The 22,617-nt window shown below is 49.7% G+C and overlaps 1 protein-coding gene across 1 annotated transcript in view; it reads right to left on the bottom strand.

The window, feature by feature from the left end:
* Positions 1–258: 258 nt before the first annotated feature.
* The window catches only part of TRPC7 (transient receptor potential cation channel subfamily C member 7), a 150,849-nt gene continuing 128,490 nt past the window's right edge, over positions 259–22,617 (bottom strand). Inside the window, exons 8-12 of the mRNA XM_034655736.1 lie at positions 15,725–15,920; positions 9,908–10,129; positions 9,168–9,248; positions 2,569–2,644; positions 259–428 (exon numbers count right to left, since the gene is read on the bottom strand). Of these exons, the coding sequence (XP_034511627.1) occupies positions 259–428; positions 2,569–2,644; positions 9,168–9,248; positions 9,908–10,129; positions 15,725–15,920 (745 nt within the window). The remainder of the gene's footprint in view (positions 429–2,568; positions 2,645–9,167; positions 9,249–9,907; positions 10,130–15,724; positions 15,921–22,617) is intronic.

Genomic DNA, 22,617 nt, shown 5'->3' on the forward strand with positions numbered 1-22,617 from the left:
AACGGTCTCACAAGTGTCACATCTCCTCCTCTCCTCCTGTGCTGGCCTTTCTTACCCAACAGCCTAGATTCACAACAGTTCCGGGTTAAGGCAGGCCACGATGCTGCCCATGTCAGCTTCTGCTCATATCGGAGCCAGTGGGTCCCCTTAGTGTCCTAGAGGAGTGGGCCCAGGACCCTTCCCTGCCAGGCCTGGCGGCTAGGAAATCCATCCTGGCCTGGGAATGCTGGTAGAAGTCACGGATGCCGAGGGGGGCTGCTAAATGTCTTTGCCCTTGTTTACCCTCAGGTGGTCTTTGTTTAAATTCTTTCCAAATTTCTCACTGAGCTGTTGGATCAGGTCTGCCAGCTCCCCAGTAGCTTGAGATTTCTCTTCCAGAAGCTCATAGCGCAGGCTGGAGATATCTTGCTTGATCTCCTTTAGTTCACCTGCAAGGACAGACGAGCTTTTGGTGAGCATGAATGAGCAGGCACAAGGGGCTCACTCCACATAGGTTTGGGGCACACGTCTTTCCAGCACAGCATCAGCGTGCTGGGCCGGCCCACCAAGGGTAGAGGTGCGGGGACAGGAGTTGTGTTTCCACCGAAGTCCCACCTAGCTCCTGCCACTAAAGGGCACATCTGTGCATTTAAAACCCTCCTCCTCCCATTCCTGATCAAGCTCTTTGTGAAGGGTTTCAGAGAGATGGAGGGGTCAGGAGCAGGGTTATCCCTTCCTAGCGCCTGTTTCATACCATGTTAGAGTGTTGGGCCTGGAGCACTAAAGGCTGATTTCAAGACTCGGAGCAACACCGTCATTAACTGGAATAGTCATTCTCCTGATGCTCCCTGTTGTGTTCTGTGGTTGTTATCTGCAGAGGAGAAGCTCCCAAGAAGGAGGGGGCCGGCTGGGCATGGTGCACGAGGCAGCCTGATGGGAGCCTCGTGGAGGCCGCAGCCTCCTTCCATAGCAAGGGGCCACTGGGTGGGAACTTGGCCTGGTTTCCACAGTGAACCATGTGGGTCGAAACCCACCTGGGCCAGGGCTGTGCAAATCATTTAATGAACTACAAAGAGGACTCACGAATGTTCTTTTCTGATATTATAGATATTGGACTGGCCTTGTATGGGAGTCCGGTGCCCAGGAGCACGTTCTTCCTATCTCTTTTCTCCTTATGTGTTGCGTACAGAAAATGCAGAGATCTTAAAGGTACAGGTTGGCCAGTTTTGACAAAGCGCATTCATCCCCTGTTTCCTTTTCATGGGGTGCTTTCCTGAGCCCCGGTTGCGTGGTAGAATTCCAGTGGCAGGAAACCTGGCAACCCCACCGTCTGTCATCAGTTACATTCCTGTCGTCCAGCACGACGCCCTGTTCAAGGTAGCTGGCAGGCCGCCTGATGGTGTCACATTCCAGATGCAACAGCAGGGGTGGCTGGAGGGCTGCTGTTCAGCCCCTGGACAGTGTCAGCCCAGGACTGAGTCCAGCCACTGGTGGTCTTTGGGCTGCCTGCTGGAGGCTCCAGGAGGAAGCAGAGGGTCACCAAGCGACCGGGCTTTTGCAGTAGGGCCCCTGTGGCCCGAGTGAGGGGGACACTGAGTGCCTCCATTTGTGGGGGAGGCTGTTTTGAGGGAGCAAATATTTGTCCTGTGTGTCTCATGAAGATTAATGACCTGGTATAAGGTAATTTGCTTTTCACTTAAGAGTAACAGCTTTAAATGGACTGGAAAATGACCAGAGCGGTGAAAATGATGTAGGCTGCAAACCTCAGGGTGCATCAGAATGACCTGGGGCTTTTATCAAAATGCGCAGCCCCCAGGCGCCACCCCGCAGATGCCCATTCCTTAGGCCTGGGTGTGGTCTGGGATGGGTGTTTTTAACAAGTGGCGGGGGTTGGGGTACTTTGAGAAACACTGCTGGCTGTCAGGTTCTGAGGGCCTGGAAGTGAGACAGGTGTGCAGGATCTGAAAGAGGTGTGGGGTCTGCTTGAGGCTCTCTGTTGGTGCACCCTCGGGATGAGGAATTCTGGGCCATCCTGCACCCGTGGGGACGTGATGGGGAATCGAGGCAGCCATCGCTGCACTAGGCAGGATTATTACCAACCCCTGCCCCCAAAGAGATGACCAGGTCCTCAACCCTGGTGTCTGGTCTGAGTACGGTCACTTCACATGGCAACAGGGAACGAGGGTCACAAGTGGAATTAAGGTTGCTCATTAGCCAGCTTGGACTAGGGAGATGATTTTGAATTACCCAGTCTAATTGTGAGTCTTTGCAAGTGGACGAGGAAGGCATCAGAGGGTCGGAGAGACATGAGGATGGAACAGGAAGGAATGTGGCAGCTGGAGAAGGGTTCGGGGCTCCGGAGGGCTGGTTCTGAGATGAGACAGCTGTAGGCAGCCGGGGGGGCGGGTGGTGGCTCCAGCCCACAGCCAGCGAGGGCCAGAGGCCTCCACCCCACAGGCACATGGAACTTCCTCCTGCCCACACTTGAGGCAGCAAGGAGAGGGCGCAGTTCCGCCCACACCACCTCGATTTTAGCTGGGTGAGACGGCGCCCCACTGCCGACCTGCAGGAAAAGAGCCCATCACTCACCTTCATTGACTTCGTCACTTTCTCTATCCACCTGGGCCTTCAGGACATATCTTTTTATGAGCCGCTTCATGATTTTCTGAAATGGGAGCACAAGGAAGGGGTCAGACAAACCTGGCCCAGGACAGAAGCAGCCCGCATGGTATACGCATGCACCCCCGCCCCACCCTGGCAGAGCGGCTGGGAGCGTCCCCACGCCCGGTGCCTCTCTTCTCAGGGTGCCTCGCCTGTTGGGGGAACCTGGGCCTGTGTTTGTTTAACCTCTCCCCTAGGATGATCCTGCCCCTGGGACGTGAGAGCAGGACACTCAAAAGGGGGAGGCCAGGCCAGGGAAAGAGAGAGAGAGACCGTCATCTAAGATCCACAGGTGCTGTTTGAGGGACCTACGCCTGACGCCACCCTGACCTTTTTTGTGACCTTAGCCAGTCATGTCCTCTCCCCAGGGCTTAGCACACAGTCAGGACCAGGCTGGACAAGTCCACTCTACCTTGGAAAATTCCTACAAGAGGCAGAAACAGATGCAGCCGGGCCTCGGGAGGTTTTGCCAGCATCCCACCTCCCTGAAAGCCCCCGTGCCTGAAGCTGGGCTGCCAGTCGTGCTGGAGGCAAGGGTTTGGCCTATCCTTGCGTCTATTATGCAGATACAGGTTCTTTAAGCAAATGAGGAGGTAGGAGTAAACACTTCCGAGACTCCAAGAATAGAGCCAAGTGCGAGAAAGACGAGAAAGACGGCAGGAGGTGAACTTTAGATTTCGCCAGCTAGTCGTTGGAGGGTTCCTGGGCAGTCACAGGATTTAGAAATACTCAGAGAGCGGAGACTTCTGAATCTCCCAAGGGCTGAGCAGATGGCAGAGAGGGAGGGATTCCCTGCTCCTTGCTCATCCCTTCCTGTGACCTGCTCACACCTGGGGACTCAGGGGACAGAGGTAGCATTTTCTAGATGGAAGGGACCTAAATTCCGTCCCCAGCCGTGCTCTGTGTGGTCAGGCAGGTTACTGAGTTCTCTCTGACTACATGGGCTCAGGAAAAGCTTTTTGTAAGCCAAGGGACATGGAGGGCTGCGTGGCAAAGAAGGATTTAGCACATTCTTGTCACCAACTGTGGGTTCCCTCAGTGCCTTTGATGGCTAAGACCTCAGCCCAGTTTCTCCCGGCTTTGTGACTCCAGGCTTCTAAATGAAGCCGGCAAAGGCTGTCAGGGGTTAGCCCTGTGTCACCTGTAGGCCGCTGCTGCCCCCACCCCAGCCTTCGGGCCGCTGGTCTCTTTGGCTTTGTGCTTCAAGTCGTTATCTTACTTGGGCCGAACAGTGAGTGAGCAGGTTACCTCCGTGCTGCCCTCTGTCAGAGAGGCCGGGGTCTTGCCATGTTAGTGGTTAAACCACACTGCTAGATTTCTCCTGGACATTCTCCTCGTCCCTGAGACAGGTTACCCAAGTTGTAAGAATATACGCCTTTCCTGGGACTCAGTAATGCTCTTTTCACTTTGAACTGTAAAACCCACACAAAATCAACTTTGTCTCAAGCCAGTTCTCATGGGAAAAAGCACAAACCCCCCAAAACCCAGATACCCAGGTATCTGAAATTCTTCCTGAATATAGAATTCAGAAGTATTCTGCAAATTTTCAGGCTGAGGCAAATCAGGGGCATCTAGTTAAAGTTTGTTGCCATTTTAAGGAAAACCTCAAGAATTAAGAGTTCTTTAGTTTCTGGATTCATCAGCTGAAGAACTTTTCTACGTGTGGGGTAAAAGTATAGGCTGGAGATGGGAAGTGGAAAGTTCCCTTTCCTGCGACGCTGCCGAGTCGAGTGCTTCTATAGGTATGGCCGTGATCCCCGTCCTCCTGGCTTAGGGCATACCCTGTGTTTTAGCACAACATGACTCAACCTATTATGTTAAAAGATTCCACGGTATGTCTATTATTAATACACAGTGTGTCCCTCAAACTCTGTTTGTTTTGAATAGGTGAGACCCCCCTCACAAGCCCCCTTCAGTGTGGCATGGCCCTCTGGGAGGAGGGGAGGAAGGGTGAAAAAGAAACAAAGAAACACACGTATTGGGAATTTCCTGTAGACTAGGAGTCCTGTTAGCCTCGTTGACAGAATGACCTCCCTGAATCCTCCCAGAAACCTGGTGAGCCTGGGGAGGTCGTCTCCATTCATAGATGAGGACACCGAGGCTCATGGAGCGAGGGGACTTCTCCAAGGTCACACAGCCAGGAAGTGACAGATCTGAGATGTAATCAAAATGGAAACCAAAGCTGGGGCTTCTTCCAACCTTCAGGAAAAGTTTGTGTGCAAGGTGCTTTAGGGGATGAGATGCAGGAAACCAGTTCCCATTGGTCAAAGGGGGTTTGGGCTGCTTGTATGTACCTACTTGTCCTTTAAAAACAGTTTTGTATGCAGGAGGAAGCCTCAGCTAGATTTTTGGAGGATGGATGGCTTTGTTCAGTTGTTACCCCTTGGGGTATTTCTATAAAAAAACTGTTGGAGGGGAGAAGGTCACTGGTATGTCATTGTCGTGAGAGCTCACGGTCCATTCTTGAGTGCTGGCATGCCCCATCTGAGCTAAGGTTTGCACATCTGTGGCTCCAAGGGCAGAGAAACAAACATTTGTTATTAAGCCCCTCACCACGCATCAGGATTATAGAAGCTTAGTAGGGAAGCAGACTCTCATGAGCCCTGCAGACAGGCAGGGACCCGTTACCCTTCCTCCCACCCCCACCTCACTCCCAGGAGTGACAGATGCCTTAAAGGAGAACAGTGTGACCGCCTAGCATCCGCTGAGGGACTCTGTGTCCTGATGGGCACCTGGTTCCCCCTCTAGTGTGTACGTGTTAGACAACCTGGGGTATGTAGGAGAAGATGCCAGTCTTGTCCCCAGAAATGCGGAAGTGGTTAGAAACTGCCCAAAGTTCTCTTGAACACAGATGCTAGAGGGGATATTTGTTTTCAGAAAAGATGGGCATCAAAAGTCTCCTCTCCTTCACTGTGATTAGAGTAAAAGAATATTCCTTTGTGATGGGTTTGAGATGTCCCCTTGCTCTCTTTCGTAGAGTTCTTTCACTTCAGGAAGATAATAAACTCCCCAAGTGGATGTGTCCCCCCGTTGGTGTGGATTCCACCGACCTTGCCCTCCTGCCCTTAGCAGGTGCTGGAGATGAGTAAAGCTAGTGACTAACTCAGGCCAAAGAACTAATACTTGGGGATATGAGGATGAGACGTGCGAGGGATCGGAATGGTCATGACAGTGCAGTCCAGGGAAGGAGGAGCCTCACAGTTCGCCCTGCCCACATTCCCAGGGATGTTACTGGTGCGGGGTGGGGGGGGGAAGTAGAAAGCCTTTCTATGGAAGACAAGCATCTCTGTGCATCCAGAGCAGCTTAAGATGCAAACAAAGAGGACATAGATGGGACATTAAAGATGGTCAACAAAGCATAATCTAGAGGGAAACAGTGTTGCCAGCCAGGAAAATAGAAATCGGGGGACACTTGGAAGAGATGTGCCACTTGTTAAACTAGGGTTTATCAGACACCAGGAATAGAAGGAATCAGCGTTGGCGAGTTGTCTACCCTGTTTTCTGTGGTCTCTACAGAAAAGGCCGCCTAGAGCGTGAAACGGAGGACTCCCCACTGGGTTTGGGGAAGGGATTGCACCCCAAACACCGGGGCTCGCATGACGGACAGACTGTGCCTGGATTCTCTGGTGCATTTGGGATGCAGCTTGTTTGCTTTGCCCAAGAAGGAAATGCAGCTCTCAGAGTGGGAGTAGGTGAGTCTGCACATGCCCCAGCAGACAGGCACCCTGGATTTTGGAACGGATCACAGAGTAGCTTTGATGGGAGGCGTCCTTTGACCCCCTCACCAGTATCTTGGTTTTGTTTCATTGTTTACTTTCATTTGAGCCCAGATTGGAAAAAAACGAAAACAAAAAAACCCAACATTCCAAAAATAAGGGACCAGTTTTGTGAAAAGGAGCCATCAGACCCCTGGAGGCTGAAGTTGAAGCAAAGCTCAGAGAGCCTCTGGTCTGAGGGAACGGCCTTCCCTTACAACAGAGAAGCCCCAGCAGTCGAAGGATTGACAAGCTTAAACACCCCAAGCACTGAGTTTGAAAAATCAAGCAGATCTCCTGAAGAGACCGAAAGGCAACGGGCTTAAAGAGTCCATGTGTATGCACGATGGGGCCTTTGTCTTACTGGGAAGGCTGCAGAACTTCTCAGAGCCCTGACAGTGTAAGCGACTGTGGTTCGGTCACGTGTCCTCAGGGAGGTGCCCGACTCTGGGTGCAGCTAGGAGTGTAAGAAAGAGATAGTGGGCCGGGCTCCTTCTGATCTCTGCACATTTGGAAGTTGCTTTAGGAAGACAGTAGTGCAACTTGGAAGGCCACCCCAAGAAAACAGAAGAGGCTTTGCCAGACCCTTGCCCCAGTCCTTCATTCTAGAAGATCCTTCTATACCTTGCTCCCTCCCCTCATGCTCCATAGGCTCAGATGGTTCTCAGGCAGGCAGGGCGCTTCTCAGCAAGGCTTGGGTGCCTAGGAAGTGTGATGTAGTAAAAGAGGGGTACCCTTGTGAGTAAGACAGACAGTTCAACCGGCTGTGGACCTTCACCACGAAGCCTCAGTTTTCTCTTCTGTTTAATGGGGTTAAAGCTACTTCCTCTCTCACTGGCATAGGGTGAGATTACACCTGGGCTAGTGTCTAGCCTGCACCCCATTATCCTTCATGCCATCTCTTGCTTTTCTCCTGTCTGAGCACATGATGGCTCAGGAAGATGCCCAGACTTCACCTTGCAGGGCTGAGCACAGGGGCACATGGGCGAGTGCAAAGTGCTTTGTCTTCTTTGCTCTCTCTCAACCCTTTCCCTCTGATGCTTACTGGCCCCAGGTTTTCTTTCTTCTTTTCTGTGACAACTGTTGGAATAAATAGCCCGAGGCTTTTCTTGGTGGAGTCACAAAGTAGGGGGGTGGGGAGCAGGCTGCCCAAGGTCATCAGTAGCCTGGAGCCCAATACTACCCAATCTCCCTAATCACAGCTGGAAGCTTTGGGGGATGTTGATGGCAGCAGGGACTCAGCCAGTGATGAGGGAAGACAGAAACGGGATCACCCCAAGGCTGCTTTTGAAAACAGTCTTGCTCATAAGGGATTCATTCTGGGTACAGGACATTCACCACATCATCAGTCTTCCTTTATCTCGGCAGCTGATGCTTCTCGAAAGCAACCCATCAGAGATTTGACCCTAACCCTTGAGGGCTTTCTATCTCTTTTTGTGACACAGATAATCTCTACTTTTCTCTGAGAAGCTGAGAAATAAAAAATCCTTCCACTGACCGAAGGCTTTGTGCTGTAACATAACTCAAAGCAGATCAAAGCGGTCAGGCCCAATTTTGCACACGATTAAATGCAAGATTTGCCTGTTTCCAGTTTTTAGCCTGTGTCATCTCATCAAACTCTTAAGTACTTTGAGGGATTAACCGTCTCTTAATTGTGCACTTCAATCCTCCTACCTGTGTAGCTGGCTTCTGAAATAGGGGCAGAGATACATTTAGAGACCTGCGTCTGGAAGATGCGAAGGCTCATTTCTCCCTCTGGGACGGTGGCACCAGGGGCCCCGCACCTCCACCGCACGCGTGCTCCAGACGGCCTCAAGTTTACCTCTGATAAGAACTGATCAGCATGGATAGAACTGCTGATCATCGGGAAGAGGAAGGCAGGAAATGAATGGCCTGTACTTTTATAATCAATAACCCGTAGTTACCATTTATCACTGGCTCATGGGCTGATTCAAACAGATACAGAGATGTGGCATTAATTTCCAAAAGCAACACAAGGGGCTGTAAGCATAAAAAGTCCTCTAAGGTTTATGTACAAGAGCAGACTTTGGCAGGCTGGCGGTATTAAGTCAGGTGCTCAGTGAAGACACCCATGTCCACCTGGTCGCTTAAGACAGACTCCTGGGAGTCCTGCTGGGTACTGTCCCTGCAGATAAGCAGCCGGTCCCATGGCCTGGGTGTCCAGAACGTATATTGAATCTGTCTGCTTTTCTCCGTCACTACTCACACCCAGTCCAGGTCTCACTCCCTTGCACCTGGATGACTGTCCCCTGCCCACTGGGCTCCAGCTGCTCTGGACCTGCCAAACTTCTCCCCTCTGGCTTTTGTGGATGCCTTTTCCAAGCCTGGGAGGCCCCACAGGGCTGCCTCCTTCTTTGAGGTCTTAGCTAACTGTCCTGTCCTTGAAGATGCTTCCTCTGATAACCACACCTAGGCAGGGGCTCCCTCTTATTCCCCATGTTTGCACCCTGCTGTTCTTATTCTCCATGTTTGCACCCTGCTGTTTTCTTCTTTCCACTTTTGTCAATTTGAGGTTATGGATTTACTTGTGTGTTTACTTGTTACTTGTCTCCATGCTTCACCGGCTAGGAACCTGTCTCCATCGCCAGTGGGTGGTGCGGTGCCTGGCATATCGTCGTCACTCAGCGCGTATTTGTTGAAGGAAGGAAGAAATGAGGCTGTTTTCTGGGGGGGGGGGTGACACAGCCCTGTTACTAAATCCATGTCTGAATAGCGTCCGCTGCTGCCCATACCTGGGAAAGGTGTGGTTACCTGGTATCGGGTGGGCTTGCTGAAACTGTTATTTGCTGTCAGGTTTTCAGAATTCCTCATGCCAGTCTGGTAACGAGTCTTCTGGAGGGGAAAAAACCCAAATACATAATAAGTACTACACACACACACACACGTTCAAAATAGCATATACGACAGCCATCTATGACCAGCACCCATATATGGGGCTGTCTCTAAAAAGAGGACCCTCAGGAAGCTGGTACAGCCACAGCTGCCAGGCTTCCTAGAACAGTGTTCTTGGGGCCTTGGTTCTGTAGGATGACTACAGGTTATAGAATATAGGTTGGTCAACTTGGGGAAGCATGGAGTTAAGTTGATAGGGGGTGTCTTTCTTCCAGGACTCCTCAGAGATTTTCAGATGCTACTAAGGGGGAGGATCTCCCGGGGGGTTGGAGATAATGGGCAGGGAAACTTTCTTCCCAGAGAGCATTCTCCAAATACTTTCTGGGAAGAACCATGCCTCTTTGGGGGCCCACAAAATGGTTGCATGGCTCAGCCCCATGGCCCACTCAGCCCCCAGCAGGCCACCTCTTCAGGGAACTTCGGGGAGAAGGGCAGCTACCACAGGCAGCCTTTGCTGATGTGCTCGCGGATTCTGAAAAGGGGGGGCCCCTCGCCTACTTCCCCCGTACCAGCGGCACCGTCTGAATCAAGCACCCCCGTCCCCCTCCCCCGGCCCCTCCCGCTGCCTTCTCTTGCCCCATAAACCCCAGGCTACCTACCCTGAATTTGGAATTCAGCATGCCCATTTCAAGGTCATTTTCACAGCTTTTGGCCTTGGATTTACAGAGTTTTATGAGGCACATCTTGATTCTCATTATGAGATAATAAAATGATTTAGGACTTGGCACTAGATTGAAAGGAGCAGGAAGAGTTCTTCCTTCATCAAAGTAAGACAGCCAGAGCTTTGCTCGGGCAAATTTCCACTCCACGTCTGCATCCTCCTGTGGGACAAGGGAAACAACACACCATCAAAGGCCACAATTGAACAGCGGAGCTCAGTGTGAGCAGCGGGACACAGGCCACACACTCTGACGGCAGACTTCTAGAAAACAGGACTCTGGCTGATGGTCCAAGGATGTTCTCCCTCTTTACAAAGGCTCCAGATGGGGAGCGCTCTTCTGAAACCCTGTGAAACTAGTCCTCCCCAAGATCTCTACCTAACTCCTCAGCAGTCATTGCTGAAAACCTCAGCCTGACTCTCCGCTGGGCATTTTCACAAACTTTCTCCACTTGCCACAAACCAGAGACCTTTTCTCACTGCCACGTAATCCTGTTAGCCATTGACAGCTTTGCCGATTCACGAACCACCACGGCATCAAAGTGTTGGTATTTCAGAGCATTGCTGCCCCGTAGAAATATCAAGTGAGCCACAAAGGGGAACCATGTAAGTAAATTTAAATTTTCTAGTAGCCACATTATAAAAAGGAAAATGGAACAGGAAAATTTTTTTTCTTTTCAAGTTTTTATTTAAATTCTACTTAGTTAACATATAGGGTAAGATTGGTTTCAGGCATAGAATTTAGTGATTCATCAAAGGTTACATTATTTTAAAGTGTTATTTATTTATTTTAAGTGAGGTCTCCACCCACAGTGGGGCTCAAACTCACAACCCTGAGATCAAGAGTCTCACACCCTCCTGACTGAGCCAGCTAAGTGCCCCCACAGAACAGGTGAAATTAATCTCAGTGATACCTTTTATTTAATTCAGGAGATCCAAAATGTTATCATTTCAGTGTATGATCATTATAAAAATTCTTAATGAGTTAACTCACATTTTTGTCCTAGTGAGTCTTCGAGATCGGTGTGTATTTTATACTTACAGCACATTTCAATTTGGACCTGTCACATTTCACATACTTAACAGGTACATGTGGTGAGCAGCTCCCATATTGTATCGTGTCACTGCATATTTCTAATTAGAAAGCATATTATCTTATTGGTCAGAGTACTGCCACAGAGGATGTGAAGAGATTCTGCACATCTCATTTAAGAGAAACAGACCTGACTATAGTCAGCATGAAGTGGCCCAGCCATGCTCTTTTCCCTCATAGCGGTGCTAGGTTTAAACCCCACATCTATTATGTCTGACGTGGTGTCAATGCCAGAATGCTGAGTGGGCCCCCTAAGAGGTAGCAGGTATGGGTTTTGTTTTTTTGTTTTCTTTTCTACAGGCAGGCTCTTTACGCTTCTGTCCTAGTGGGGCAGTTTGAGAGCAGCAAAGAGGCGTGGGACTTGGAGTCAGACAGACCTGGGCTCACAGCCCCTTACTAGCTATAGGACGTAAGCAAGGGTTTTGGGCTTGCTCACCGGGAGATGGAGATGATGCTGCCTCCCTCACGTAGCCCTGAGATGGGCACTGAGTATGCGCTCCCTGAGGGGGGAGGTTCCAATCCTCGCAGACACTCGCTACACTTCCAGGGGCCGTGAACCTAGCAGGGGCCCCCAGGAGCCTGCTGGGAGCTGTCACATGATACAAGAATTATTGCCTGCAGGGTTGGCCATTTTGTTTGCTTTTCCTGAGACCCCGTTAGCACCTGGCCTAGTCTATGGGGGATCATATTGGAGTCTTTGAGACTGGAAGCTTTGTGAGGGCAGGGTTTGCTCCCTGCCTTTGCTGCCTGACAGGGAGATGTGACAGGGACACCTGACCTGAGAGGAACGGTGGTATCGTGGTGACAGCATGGGCTCTGGAGCCTGCCTAGGTTACAGTTCTGCCTCTCTTCCTCCCTAGCTGTGTAGCCATGGCAGGTGGCTTAGCTGTTCTGGGCCTCAGTTTCCTCATCTGTAAAATGGCGGTAAGAATGCCTACCTCATAGGTCATTATGAGAACGAAATGAGTTCACTTAGAGTCAGACATTAGTAGGCCCTCTGTAAGTATTATTTTCATCTCCATAACTTAGCACAGTGCCTAGAGTTCAACCTTTAGTCATTCAGCAAACAGGTATCAAGAACCGACTATGTGGGTGGCATAGTAGGCACTGGGCTACGTAGGCACTGGGACTGACCTTCCGTGCCCTCGTGGAGTACACAGTCTGGCCCATGACATGAATATGGTGAACTGCTCATCACCTAGTCTTTCACGTGGAGTTGTGCTAAAGGCTATGGGGTCCTCTGGGTGTAGAGCTCCTGACCAGGCCCCCGGGGCTGAGCAGGCTGCCTGATGGCTGGTGTCGGAGCTGAGCTCCACAGGGTGAGTAGTTCTCTACTGGGTCAAGTGTGGGTGGAGAAGAGTGGGAGTTAATGAGTAGAAGAGGCAGTGAGAAGCGTAAACAGCTTTTCTGAGAAAGTTGGCAGGAAAGAGCAGGAGAGAAAGAGCTGGAAAGCGGAAACGAGGGAGGATTTTTTTAGTTACTTTTTTTTAGTTACTTTTTTTTTTTTTTTTAAAGATCCAGAGTCTCATTTAGTTGCTGACAGGAAGGGTGAAGTTGGGGGTGGAGCAGGGATGACGTGTGGTGGCAGCTCCTGAGGAGGTGAGAGGGCAGGGAGCCCGGGCACATGGGCAGGGCAGCTCAGATGGAGACCTTTCTCCCTCCGCAGGAGGGCAGGCGGGGCGTGGCAGGTGTCCAGGCAGACGGGTCCGTGCATTTGGGGGGCAGGTGCTCAAGATCTATGGCTGAGTAAGTAAGTGTTCTCTTGGCAGATTTCACAAATGTGTACTTCTTCAGAGTTCAGTGGGACCAGGGATACTGGGCACTGCCTAGCGGCCTCATTCCGCCTTTCCGAGTCGTAGCACATGCATCCCCGGTGAGATGGGAAGGGACACGTGCTCTCCCCTGAAGAGAAGCCTGGAGCCCTGGGGGAGGGGGGGTGTGGGCTGCAGTATGTTCTTTCCACCTCATGGCACAACGCTGTGCTGGGGTAACACGACATCACAAGCCCATGTGATGTCCTGGTTGTGCCCAGTCCTGCTCCAAACTAGTGGGCGTCTCTCCACACTAATCGCATGGTTTCCATGCCACACTCATTTGGACCAAAGCACAATGTGCTTGATAGGATGGGCACAGTGCCCTGGGTAGGTGGTACAGAGACTGGCATATTATCTAGGCACCATCTGTTTTCTCTTACATTTGGGGAAACTGAGGCCCAGAAGAGCAGGGAGGGCTGGTTAGCAACAGCTCATCCACATAAGTGACCAAATATGTGCACCATTAAAACATACGCTCGTCCATGGAGCATGGGGGGCAGAGGGAGAGTGGGGAAGTGGGTTAAGGCTTCATGCTGGCTCCTCTCCTTCTCGCGTCTTTTCCTGGCGCAGTCTACCTCTTGCAGCCCAAGAATACCGCGTTATTTCACCCCTCCTGCCTTGGCACGTGTTGTTCCTACTGTTTAGAATACTCTGTTTTGGGGGAGGTGTGTGTTATGAACCAAATGTGTCCCCTAAAATTCCTAAGTTGAAGCCCTAACCCCCAGTGCCTTAGAATATGACTATATTTGGAAATAGGGCCTTTAAAGAGGTATGTAGAGTTAAATGACATTGCTATGCTAGGGTGGGCCCTGATCTGACGTCACGGGTGAACTCATACGGAGCATTAGAAACACCAGGGACACACGTGCAGGGAGCAAAGGCCATGCGAGGAGGCCATGAGAAGGCAGCGTCTGCCAGTAGAGGAGAGACGCCCAGAAGCCAGCTCTGCCAACACGCTGATCTGGGACGTCCAGCCTCCAGAACTGTGGGAGGACCCGGTTTGTGGCGTTTTGTTACCACAGCCCCGCAAATGAATACTGGGAGGTCTTTCATTTCCTCTCGGTGAGCAATACACTAGTGCTTGTTTCTTATGAAAGATCCGAGTGCTAAGGTGTGACAGTCCCCTTCCAAAGCTCTCTCCTTTAACTCCCTTCCCCAGAGGATGTCCCTGGTCAAGGGGCAAAGGGTGTGGTACCTCTTCTCTACCTTTCTCTGCTGCTTCTCTATATGCACATTCGTATTGTTATGTGAATAAGATTTTCCTATCTGTGTTTTCCCACAACTTGCATTTTTCCCCACTTAACAGTATTATAGAGATTTTATGATGTCAGCACAAACAAGTTTTTCTCATTGTATATGCAGTGTTCTAGAGTCTCTGTCAGAGTTTATTGAAACCCTCTGTTGTCGATGGGCTCTTTGCACGTCTTTCCTTTAGTGAACGCCTATGTATAACATATTCCTGCCTGGGTCTGTTCCTAGAATTGCAATTGTTGAGTTGATTCAAAATAGGTTAGTGCATTTTATTAATTCTTAGCTTAGTTATTTTACCTTGTAATGATTAAAACAATAATAAGATTTAAAAAGCATGAAAAGGCACAAAGAGAAAGGCATTCTGCCCCCCATACCCCCCGACTGCCTCCTGACAGGTAGCCCCGCTGTGTGTTCCTTGTGGACCCTTTCAGAGATATTTTCTTTTTTAAAGGCTTATCCAATTAAAAGTGAGCATGAATGCCCTTTTCTTCCTTTGTTACACAAGGGAGAGCACACTATAAACACTGTTCTGTATCTTGATTTTTTTCTCTTAGCCCTGTAACTTGCAGGTCTGTCGCCATCAGCGTATGGAGAACGTCCTCATCCTTTCTAAGGTTGCGTAGTATTCTGCTGTTCAGATGCATTATAATCTGTTTAATGGAATGCATCATCATCTATTTCACTAGATTCCTTTTAATGCTCATTTAGTTTGTTCTTAATTTCTTGCCCTTCCAAGCAGGGCTGCAATCAATAGCTTGTGGCTTGTGCATTTCAGATCTTGATAAACTGCCTCCTGAGACATTCTCTGGACTCCCTTAGCTATTTGGCAAAATTGTATTACTCTTCGAATGGCCTTCAAGCCCCACCTCTGGAAGCTTCTCTGCTTTGTACCTGGTAGAACTTCTCTGGGTGTGATGAGCCCAGGGCAATGGAGTGTGTTCATCGATGTATCTGTTTTTCTCAAGGGACTGAGTTCTTACAGGGCAGGGACCTTCTTAGTCATCTCTGTGTCACCAGTGCCAGGCAAGGGCATTGCATACAGTAGGTATTTAATAAATAACGTGTGAGAGGCAAAGGGAATGTTGGCTGAACAATACAGTCATTCCAATTGGCCATGGGCCATCTGCATGCTGTCTCGAGGGGACACGTGAAAAAGGAGATTCACCGTCCTGATTCTCTCAACCCAACCAGGGCCCAGGCAGGGCCATTTCGCGTGTGGTGCCCACTCTGCCATGTGGCAGGTTGACCGAAGGTGCGCCTTGGGGCAGCGTGGTAAGCATGCGGGTTGTTTGCTGTTCTGGCTTCACTCTTTTTTTTTTTTTTTTGAGAGACAGAGAAAGAGATTGGAGCGGCAGAGGAAGAGAGAGAATCTCAAGTAGGCTCCATGCCCAGCGCGCAGAGCCCAACGCGGAGCTCGATCTCACCATCCTGAGATCATGACCTGAGCCAAGAGTCAGGTGCTTAACCCACTGAGCCACCCAGGCGCCCCCTGGCTTCACACATAATAACACACCAGCTTCTAATGTCGTTACCCCCATTGCTTTGAACAGCCATGTGATTCGAACCCCGGGAGAGAGCGATCTCCGGGAACTGGTCTTACCTCGATTTCCTGGTACGAGTTGTTGATCATGGCTATCAGCATGTTGAGCAGCACTACCACCATGGTGACGTTGTAGACGCCATAGAGAACGTAGCCGATGTTCTCGATGAACTTGTGGTCGTATTTCAGCACCACCGAGATCACTTCAGACAAGCCAAAGATGGACCAGAATAAGGTTTTGAAACTTTCTTCCACCCTAGAAGGAAAGACAGACCCTTCAGGCAGTTTGCATCCGCTGACACATTTCACATGGAAGTTCCCACTACCCAGGCGTTGGTGGTTACCCTGCAGTGGGGCTGGGCTGGCGGGAGGTGCCTGTCTCCCGAAATAATGGCATATTCCGATTTCTAAGAAGACTTCCAAAAATATCATAAAGGGCAGGCTCCTTCTTTTCCTTTCGGTCCATTTATTGGGACTCCTGGCTGTGGTATCACTTTTCTAATTAATTGAACATTTAAAATTAAGCAGCAGGTCAAATGTTTGTTCTTGCACATTATCAGCCACGCTCTTCCTAAAATAGTCTCTTGAGTGTCTCAAGCCCCATGTGCGGGGGGAAAGGATGGTGTCCACGGATGGAGGCCGCATCGCTGGTCAGAGCAGCTCCTTAAGCCTCGTGACCGTCTCTGTGTTGGGCTTGCTTATTACCTCCATTTACAGATGAAGGCATGGACACTCAGAGCTTTATCCTTTCTAGTGGCATCTGGTTGGAAAGTGGGGTGCAAACCCAGGCACGTCTGAGGTCTCCAAAAGCATGTACTTCCAACTACTAGGCTTCCCCACCCCTTGGCTCTGGGCAGTGAGGCCAGCCACACGTCTCATGTTCTCACGACTGGAGTTGAATTGTGAGAAGTGTGAGTGTGGTGTGTCTTTATTGTTCAAAATCAGCAGGCAGTGTCCACACTTGCCCTGCAGCTCACTCAAGCTAGATACTGCACGTGCTTTGAGGGCAGTGTGGGGAAAATCTGGCTTTTAGGACACACTGCTCTTTGACTCTTTAGAGACCACGAAGTTGTCAGAATACCCTAGCTTTAAGACAAAGATCCAAGGCTGTTTCATCATCTGCACTTTGTGGCTAGGACCCCACATTGGGTTTACAACAGAGAATCCAATCAGAAAGCTGGGTTTGGGTTAGGGAGGGTTAGAACACCCTCATGCATCCAATAACGTCTGAATGCTTATATACAGTGCTTTTGGTTTGCATCCAGATTTGGGGTACCTTATGAGAAAGCACTTTCTTTTTTCTCTTTAACATTTCAGATTTTCATCACTCACCCACAAGTGGCCAGGATTAGCTAAATCTCAAAAACAAAAATATCAGCGTTTCTTAAGGATTGGTATTTATTTGACAAGATGTACAAAAATACTAGTACTTGTCACTTAGGCTAAAAAATCCAACTCTGACTTGCGTGAATTTTCGACTCTCCTGTGTGTGAGTATGTGTGGGTGTATGTGTACGTGTGTGTCTAGCCAGCTGTTTGACTCATTCCCAATGTATCCCAGAGTCTGAAAACTGAAAATTGAAGTGGGTTTTTGTAGTCGTTATTTGTTTCCGGTTTCTCTGAAAACTGTGAGTTTGGAATATTTAATTCATTTGACTTTTAGTAAGAAGGAATTTCTTTGGGGGTCTGGGTATCCAGCATTACTTTAGAGCCCCAGGTCCGATGCTATTCTGAGAAAGAGGGGAACACACTGCTTCCTTGGGCGAGATCCACTTGGTGTGAAAAGGATGCCATTCAATCAGCGGCCGTGATTCTCTGCAGGCATTGTCGTCCATTAAGAAGTAATCTTTTGGTTATCACCCTAGTGGAAGGGAACAGTGGCAGAGAGACTCCAGTCCCAAACTGGAAGGAGAGAGTAGGATGTGATCTCTCTGACCGTTGTCCCCTTCCTAGCTGGATCAGCAGAAAACCGGAGGGCACACGATCTGAGCAAGGGTCTGGGCAGGCAGGCACTGGTCCCAGATGATGCACTTACCATGAACACCCTACGAAACGGATAATATATGCAACTGAGCGATGCTTTACAGAAATGCATCTTCCCTCGCTTACCTTGGAAAACCCCACAAACCTTTGGCTGACACAAATGAAGCAAGCAATTACAGAACATTTAGGGAAAAGTCTTCTGAATTTTGATGAGGGAAAATGGCCTAGATTCAGAGTGTATTTTTTTTTTCTTATTTGCTTCTTGCTATGAATTTTGCCACTAAGCTCTGATTTTTCCTTGGTGCCTTCACTTTGGCATTCTGTTTTTTAATAGAATAATCTAAAGGAGGCAGAGCTGGCCCACTGAGCAGTGTGTGTTGTAGTCAAAGAATATTTACAGACCCCTAAATTCATGGCTTAGCTCCTCCTCCATCGGATCCCCTCCTCCATCGGATCCCCTCCTCCTACCCCCCACTTGGAATGCTGAGCCTTTAGGTTTGTTATCTGGCTTCTAGACAATCTGTACACCTGTTTCATCTCTATTCTATAGATCAGGGATTAGCCTCTGGACCTGAATTTGGCTATGACCTACAGGAGTATCGAATTCCAAGAGGCCCAGACTCACTGGGATTTCCAGAGTGAAAGTGACCCCCTCCAGAGCAGTTAACACTCGGACCTGACTGGGCAGGAAATGCAAAGTATGCATTTTTAATAATCTGTTGTAAGCTCTTTCAGGACTGTCTATAGCCCTGTGTCCTCTTATTATGGGGCAAAATGGGTTGTCGTAGCGAAGACCTGTAAAGTAAGGCCGGGTCCATCAACTCGAATCATCCACAATGGCTAGATCCACCATTGGTTGGGTCTTTCATTTGTATTTACCCCTCTTGACCCAATTGGACTAACCGAATAGACTAATTTTGTTGTCGTTGTGTCTCTGTAAGGGACCCGTGGGCTGAGTTATGCACAGCTAGCTGGACTGAACGGTAGGCAGTACGATATTTTATCCATAGCTCCACCTATAGAACTCAATTCTGAGTGGAATTGAAGAGTTTAGTGTTTAAAAATGACACCTAAAAAGCTAGAATAGAACATTGCTATTTATATAATATTGGGCTGGGAGAGGTTTCAGCTAGAAAGGGAAAGATGGAGGGATATGAGCACATAAAACTTTACTTGTATACAAAAAAGTCATAATAACTAACAATGTAAGGCAAGAGACTAAGAAAAGAATTTGTACCTGCAATACACACGACAGACACTGCATGTCTTTCTGATATAAAGAGATCTTATAAATCAATATGAAAATGACAGACATCCTAGCAGGAAGAAAAAGGAGGGAAAGAAACTTGTATGAAAACTTGATGCTTTTTATGATGACTAGAGCTCCATAATTAACTTGAAGCGCCATGCTAGTGGCATCTTCTGCTTTAATATGTGGCAGGAAATAAAGGAAACTTGTCCTCAGTGCCCCAAGTGGGAAAAGGCTGTGTTACTTTGACCTTGGAAACCTACCATAATATATTCTCAGAGAGAGGGCTGGCCTTGGAAAGGAGCCAAACAGTACATTACTAATGCCAAGAGCTTGGGCACCAGAGCTGGCCTCGATGTTCTGTGTGGTCATGATGCTCCCTGAGTCATGTATTAATCATCACCCACAATTTTCAGGAACTACGGGACACAGGGCATGGGGCAGAAGGCCAGTCACTGTGGAGGTTGGGGGCTGTCTTTCAGGAAGAAAGTATCTTGGAACTGGCTTAGCTGATAATCACCAGAAAGCCACTTGTCTCACAAAAAGCCCCTACTGTCAACCAGTTGGTCTCCAGGCTAAATGTGAGGTTCTTTACTCAAAGGGATATTGGTTACGGGCTCCGCATCCTTCTCCTAACCACTCTGGCTACCTATGGGGTTAGTCACAGATTCCTTCAACTGTGTCAATCACGGGAAGCTTCCCAGACATAGTCGGAGGAGTGAGAAGAGCAAAGGTGCATGCCTGGGTTCAAATCCCAGCTCCAGCACGAACTGGCTGTGTGCATCTGGGCATGTTACCAACCCCTTTGAGTCTCTGTTTATTCATCTATGAAAGAGGATAGAGGTGCCTTGCTAGGGAAGTTGCTGTTAAGATTAAATGAACAACCTAGGTACGGGATGTAACGCAAGTCCTGTAAGTGGTAGCTATTATTTTCATTCATTTAATTGCCAAACATGCACTGAACTCTAGGTGCCAGGCAATGTATCAGGTGTTGTCATTGTGTCTCTGTAAGGGACCCGTGGAAACTGAACGCTGGTGCCCACACCTTGCTTCTGCCCTTGTGGAGGTCCCAGGCTAAAGCAAACCCAGCAGGGCGACAGAACACTGCAAGGCTGGAGTAGGCAAGCTCTCCTGGCCTGGCCTCACCCAGGATCACACAGCGCCCTGTCAGCTCCTCCAGTGCCACCACACAGGGCTGAATGGAGCTAATCACTCAGATGCCATTGACCTCGCTGAACAAGCCTATCTTCCTTCCTACCTGCGAAGATCATCACAAACCCTTGATTTCATGCAAATCCTCTTTCTGACTTCTCTAGCCCAGACTGTGCCTTGTGGCATTTGACTCGGCTTGTCATGGAAGGAACTGGAAAGTTGAGTCAATAGGCCACCTTAGCCTAAGCAGTGCTCCTAATGAAGGAACAGAGGGAGAGCTCCTGTGAGTGATGTTGAATAGGGCCATGATTCACGCTGATTCCGCTGTGCGGGGGTGTGTGTGGGGGGAAGGTTGGGGCTGACTTGTCAGGCAGAAGGCAGGGGCATCGTAATCAGCTCTCTCCCAGGCCTGTCTCGCCTGGATAATGGGGCTTTAATAACACGTTGCCTGAAGAGGCGGTTGTGTATGGGTCTCAGAGAGCAAACTGATCAACAAGGCGAGGGTTTGGGGGCAATTGTTAGGAAAATTGCTGCTTCTTCAGAATGCCATGATGCCCTCCCCCTGGTGTGGGAACTCTGCCTCCCCGCTTCCCCCCAAAACAGTTCAGTTCAGTTACCTACCCCAAGCTGCACACAGCAGGCTAAAATTAAGCGGGAGGCTAGCTCCCGGAAGGCTGTTTCTCAGGCTCGGGAGACAAAAGCTGGTACCATGCTAGAGCCCTGCTGAGGTAGCAGCAGTGCCCACCTGCCATCCAGGCTGGGATGATGGAGGACGGCGCTTGGGATATAGAGACCCCGCCAGAGCGCTGGGCTGCTCTAATGCCTGGACCCGGAGACCCAGAGCAGCTGGGCTGGGCTCGGAGGTCAGCGCAGAGCCCCAAGTGCCTGAGGAAGCCCGAGCCTTGGCCCTCGTGCCCGGCAAGCTTGTAGCCCCTGAGTGACCTCTTGGTTTATCCCGGGTCCTAAATGAGGACTTGGATTCAGAGTGTCCAGAAGGAGAGGAGGCTCAGCCCAGAATCAGTGCCAAGAAACGGGGGTGCCCAAAACCTGTGCAGTCCAGATTTGTTCCCCCGGGGACGCCCGGGAGCCTGCTTGCTCCTGGGCAGAACTGTGTTTTCTTCACCCTTGAAACTCCAGACCCTGGTACAGAACGTGGCACCACTGAAAGCCTTCAGGAAACTCTGTCTGATGAATGGATGAAGGAGTCCCTGATTCCAGTCTCAGGGTGGGGGGGCTCTGGTGAGGCCCTCATAATGCAGTTTCCTCAGTCAGGCAAAACCTGGCCACATCCCAGCCTCTCTGGGCCTCTGTTTTTCTAGCTGTAAAATGGGAAAACGACAATCTCCCCCTCACAGAGTTGTTGTGAGGATTAAATGAGTTGATTGAATACTTGGGAAGGGCAGAAAATACTGCCTGGCACGTAACAAATATGTGATCAATGTTACTGGTCTTAGTATTAGTGTTCGTTTTTTCTCTCTTTCTTAGCTGCTGTAGGCTCTGGTGTCAGGCTGAAAGTCTCTCGTGGCCTACAGTCAATTCTCAGCATAACCCTTTGAAAATAGCGATGAGATCCTGCCCCTCTCCTTGAGTGACTTTCTCAGGGCTGACAGTCCTTCCTGTCACCTGGGAGGCCACAGGGACCCTCCTAGTGGGACTCCCGACCCCCCCACCCCCATCCCCACCTGCACTCACACAGCCCTGCTGGCTCCCTGGCTGCCCCACCTCTGCTGTTCCCTCAGCCTTCCCCCTTGTGTCCATGTGGCCGCCCCTTGTCATCTTCCTCACGCACTGACTGAAAACCTGATTGTCACCAGCTCAGATAGGGCCTGTCTGATGCCCTGGGTGAAGGAGGCATCCCTAGTTACTCTTTGGCTCAGCATTTTATTTTTTTTCCTAGCCCTCAACATTTGATCTGTAATGATCTTCTTTGTCTCTTTGTTTAGTTCTTTAAATTATCTTTTGCCTCTTGTCCCTCTTTCCCTGTTTGCGGTGGAGCATGACCTACATGAGGGCAGGGCCTGCTGACTCGCACATGGCTCTGTCATCGGTGACAGACAGTGCCTGGCTCATTGTAGGGACTCCGTCAACATTTTTGGTCAATGAAGGATTGAATGCTGGGAAACTGAGGCATGAGGTGACTTGGTCTTAGCCGGCTGGCTTCAGACCTGCCCAAGAACTACACTTCTGATAGTATCTCTAGAGCTACCTCTGGACGGCCTGGTCTCCTGTCACTCTGTCACTTTGAGGAAGGACAGTCTGACCCTATTTCCATCCTAGAATCGATTGTTAGTGATAAAAAGGTAGGGCTTTCTCGCTGTGAAGGTGGCGATGATTAGTCTGGGAACAAGATGGAGGACGCAGGGTAGGGCCTGAAAATGTACTGTGAAGACATCATCGGAGAGAGCAGATTTTCTGTGGACCATGAAGCCTTTCCCTCATGAATTTGTGGGCTCTCAGCCTGTTCCAGAAGCCTAAAGGTACCAGGCTTTTAAAATTTCATGTCATGAATAAACATGAGGAGAGGGCATAAATAAATATTATACGATAGTAGAATGCCTGCTGTAACAGGC

Source organism: Ailuropoda melanoleuca, chromosome 3 (genome assembly GCF_002007445.2).
Source record: "Ailuropoda melanoleuca isolate Jingjing chromosome 3, ASM200744v2, whole genome shotgun sequence".
NCBI classification, from domain to species: Eukaryota; Metazoa; Chordata; class Mammalia; order Carnivora; family Ursidae; genus Ailuropoda; species Ailuropoda melanoleuca.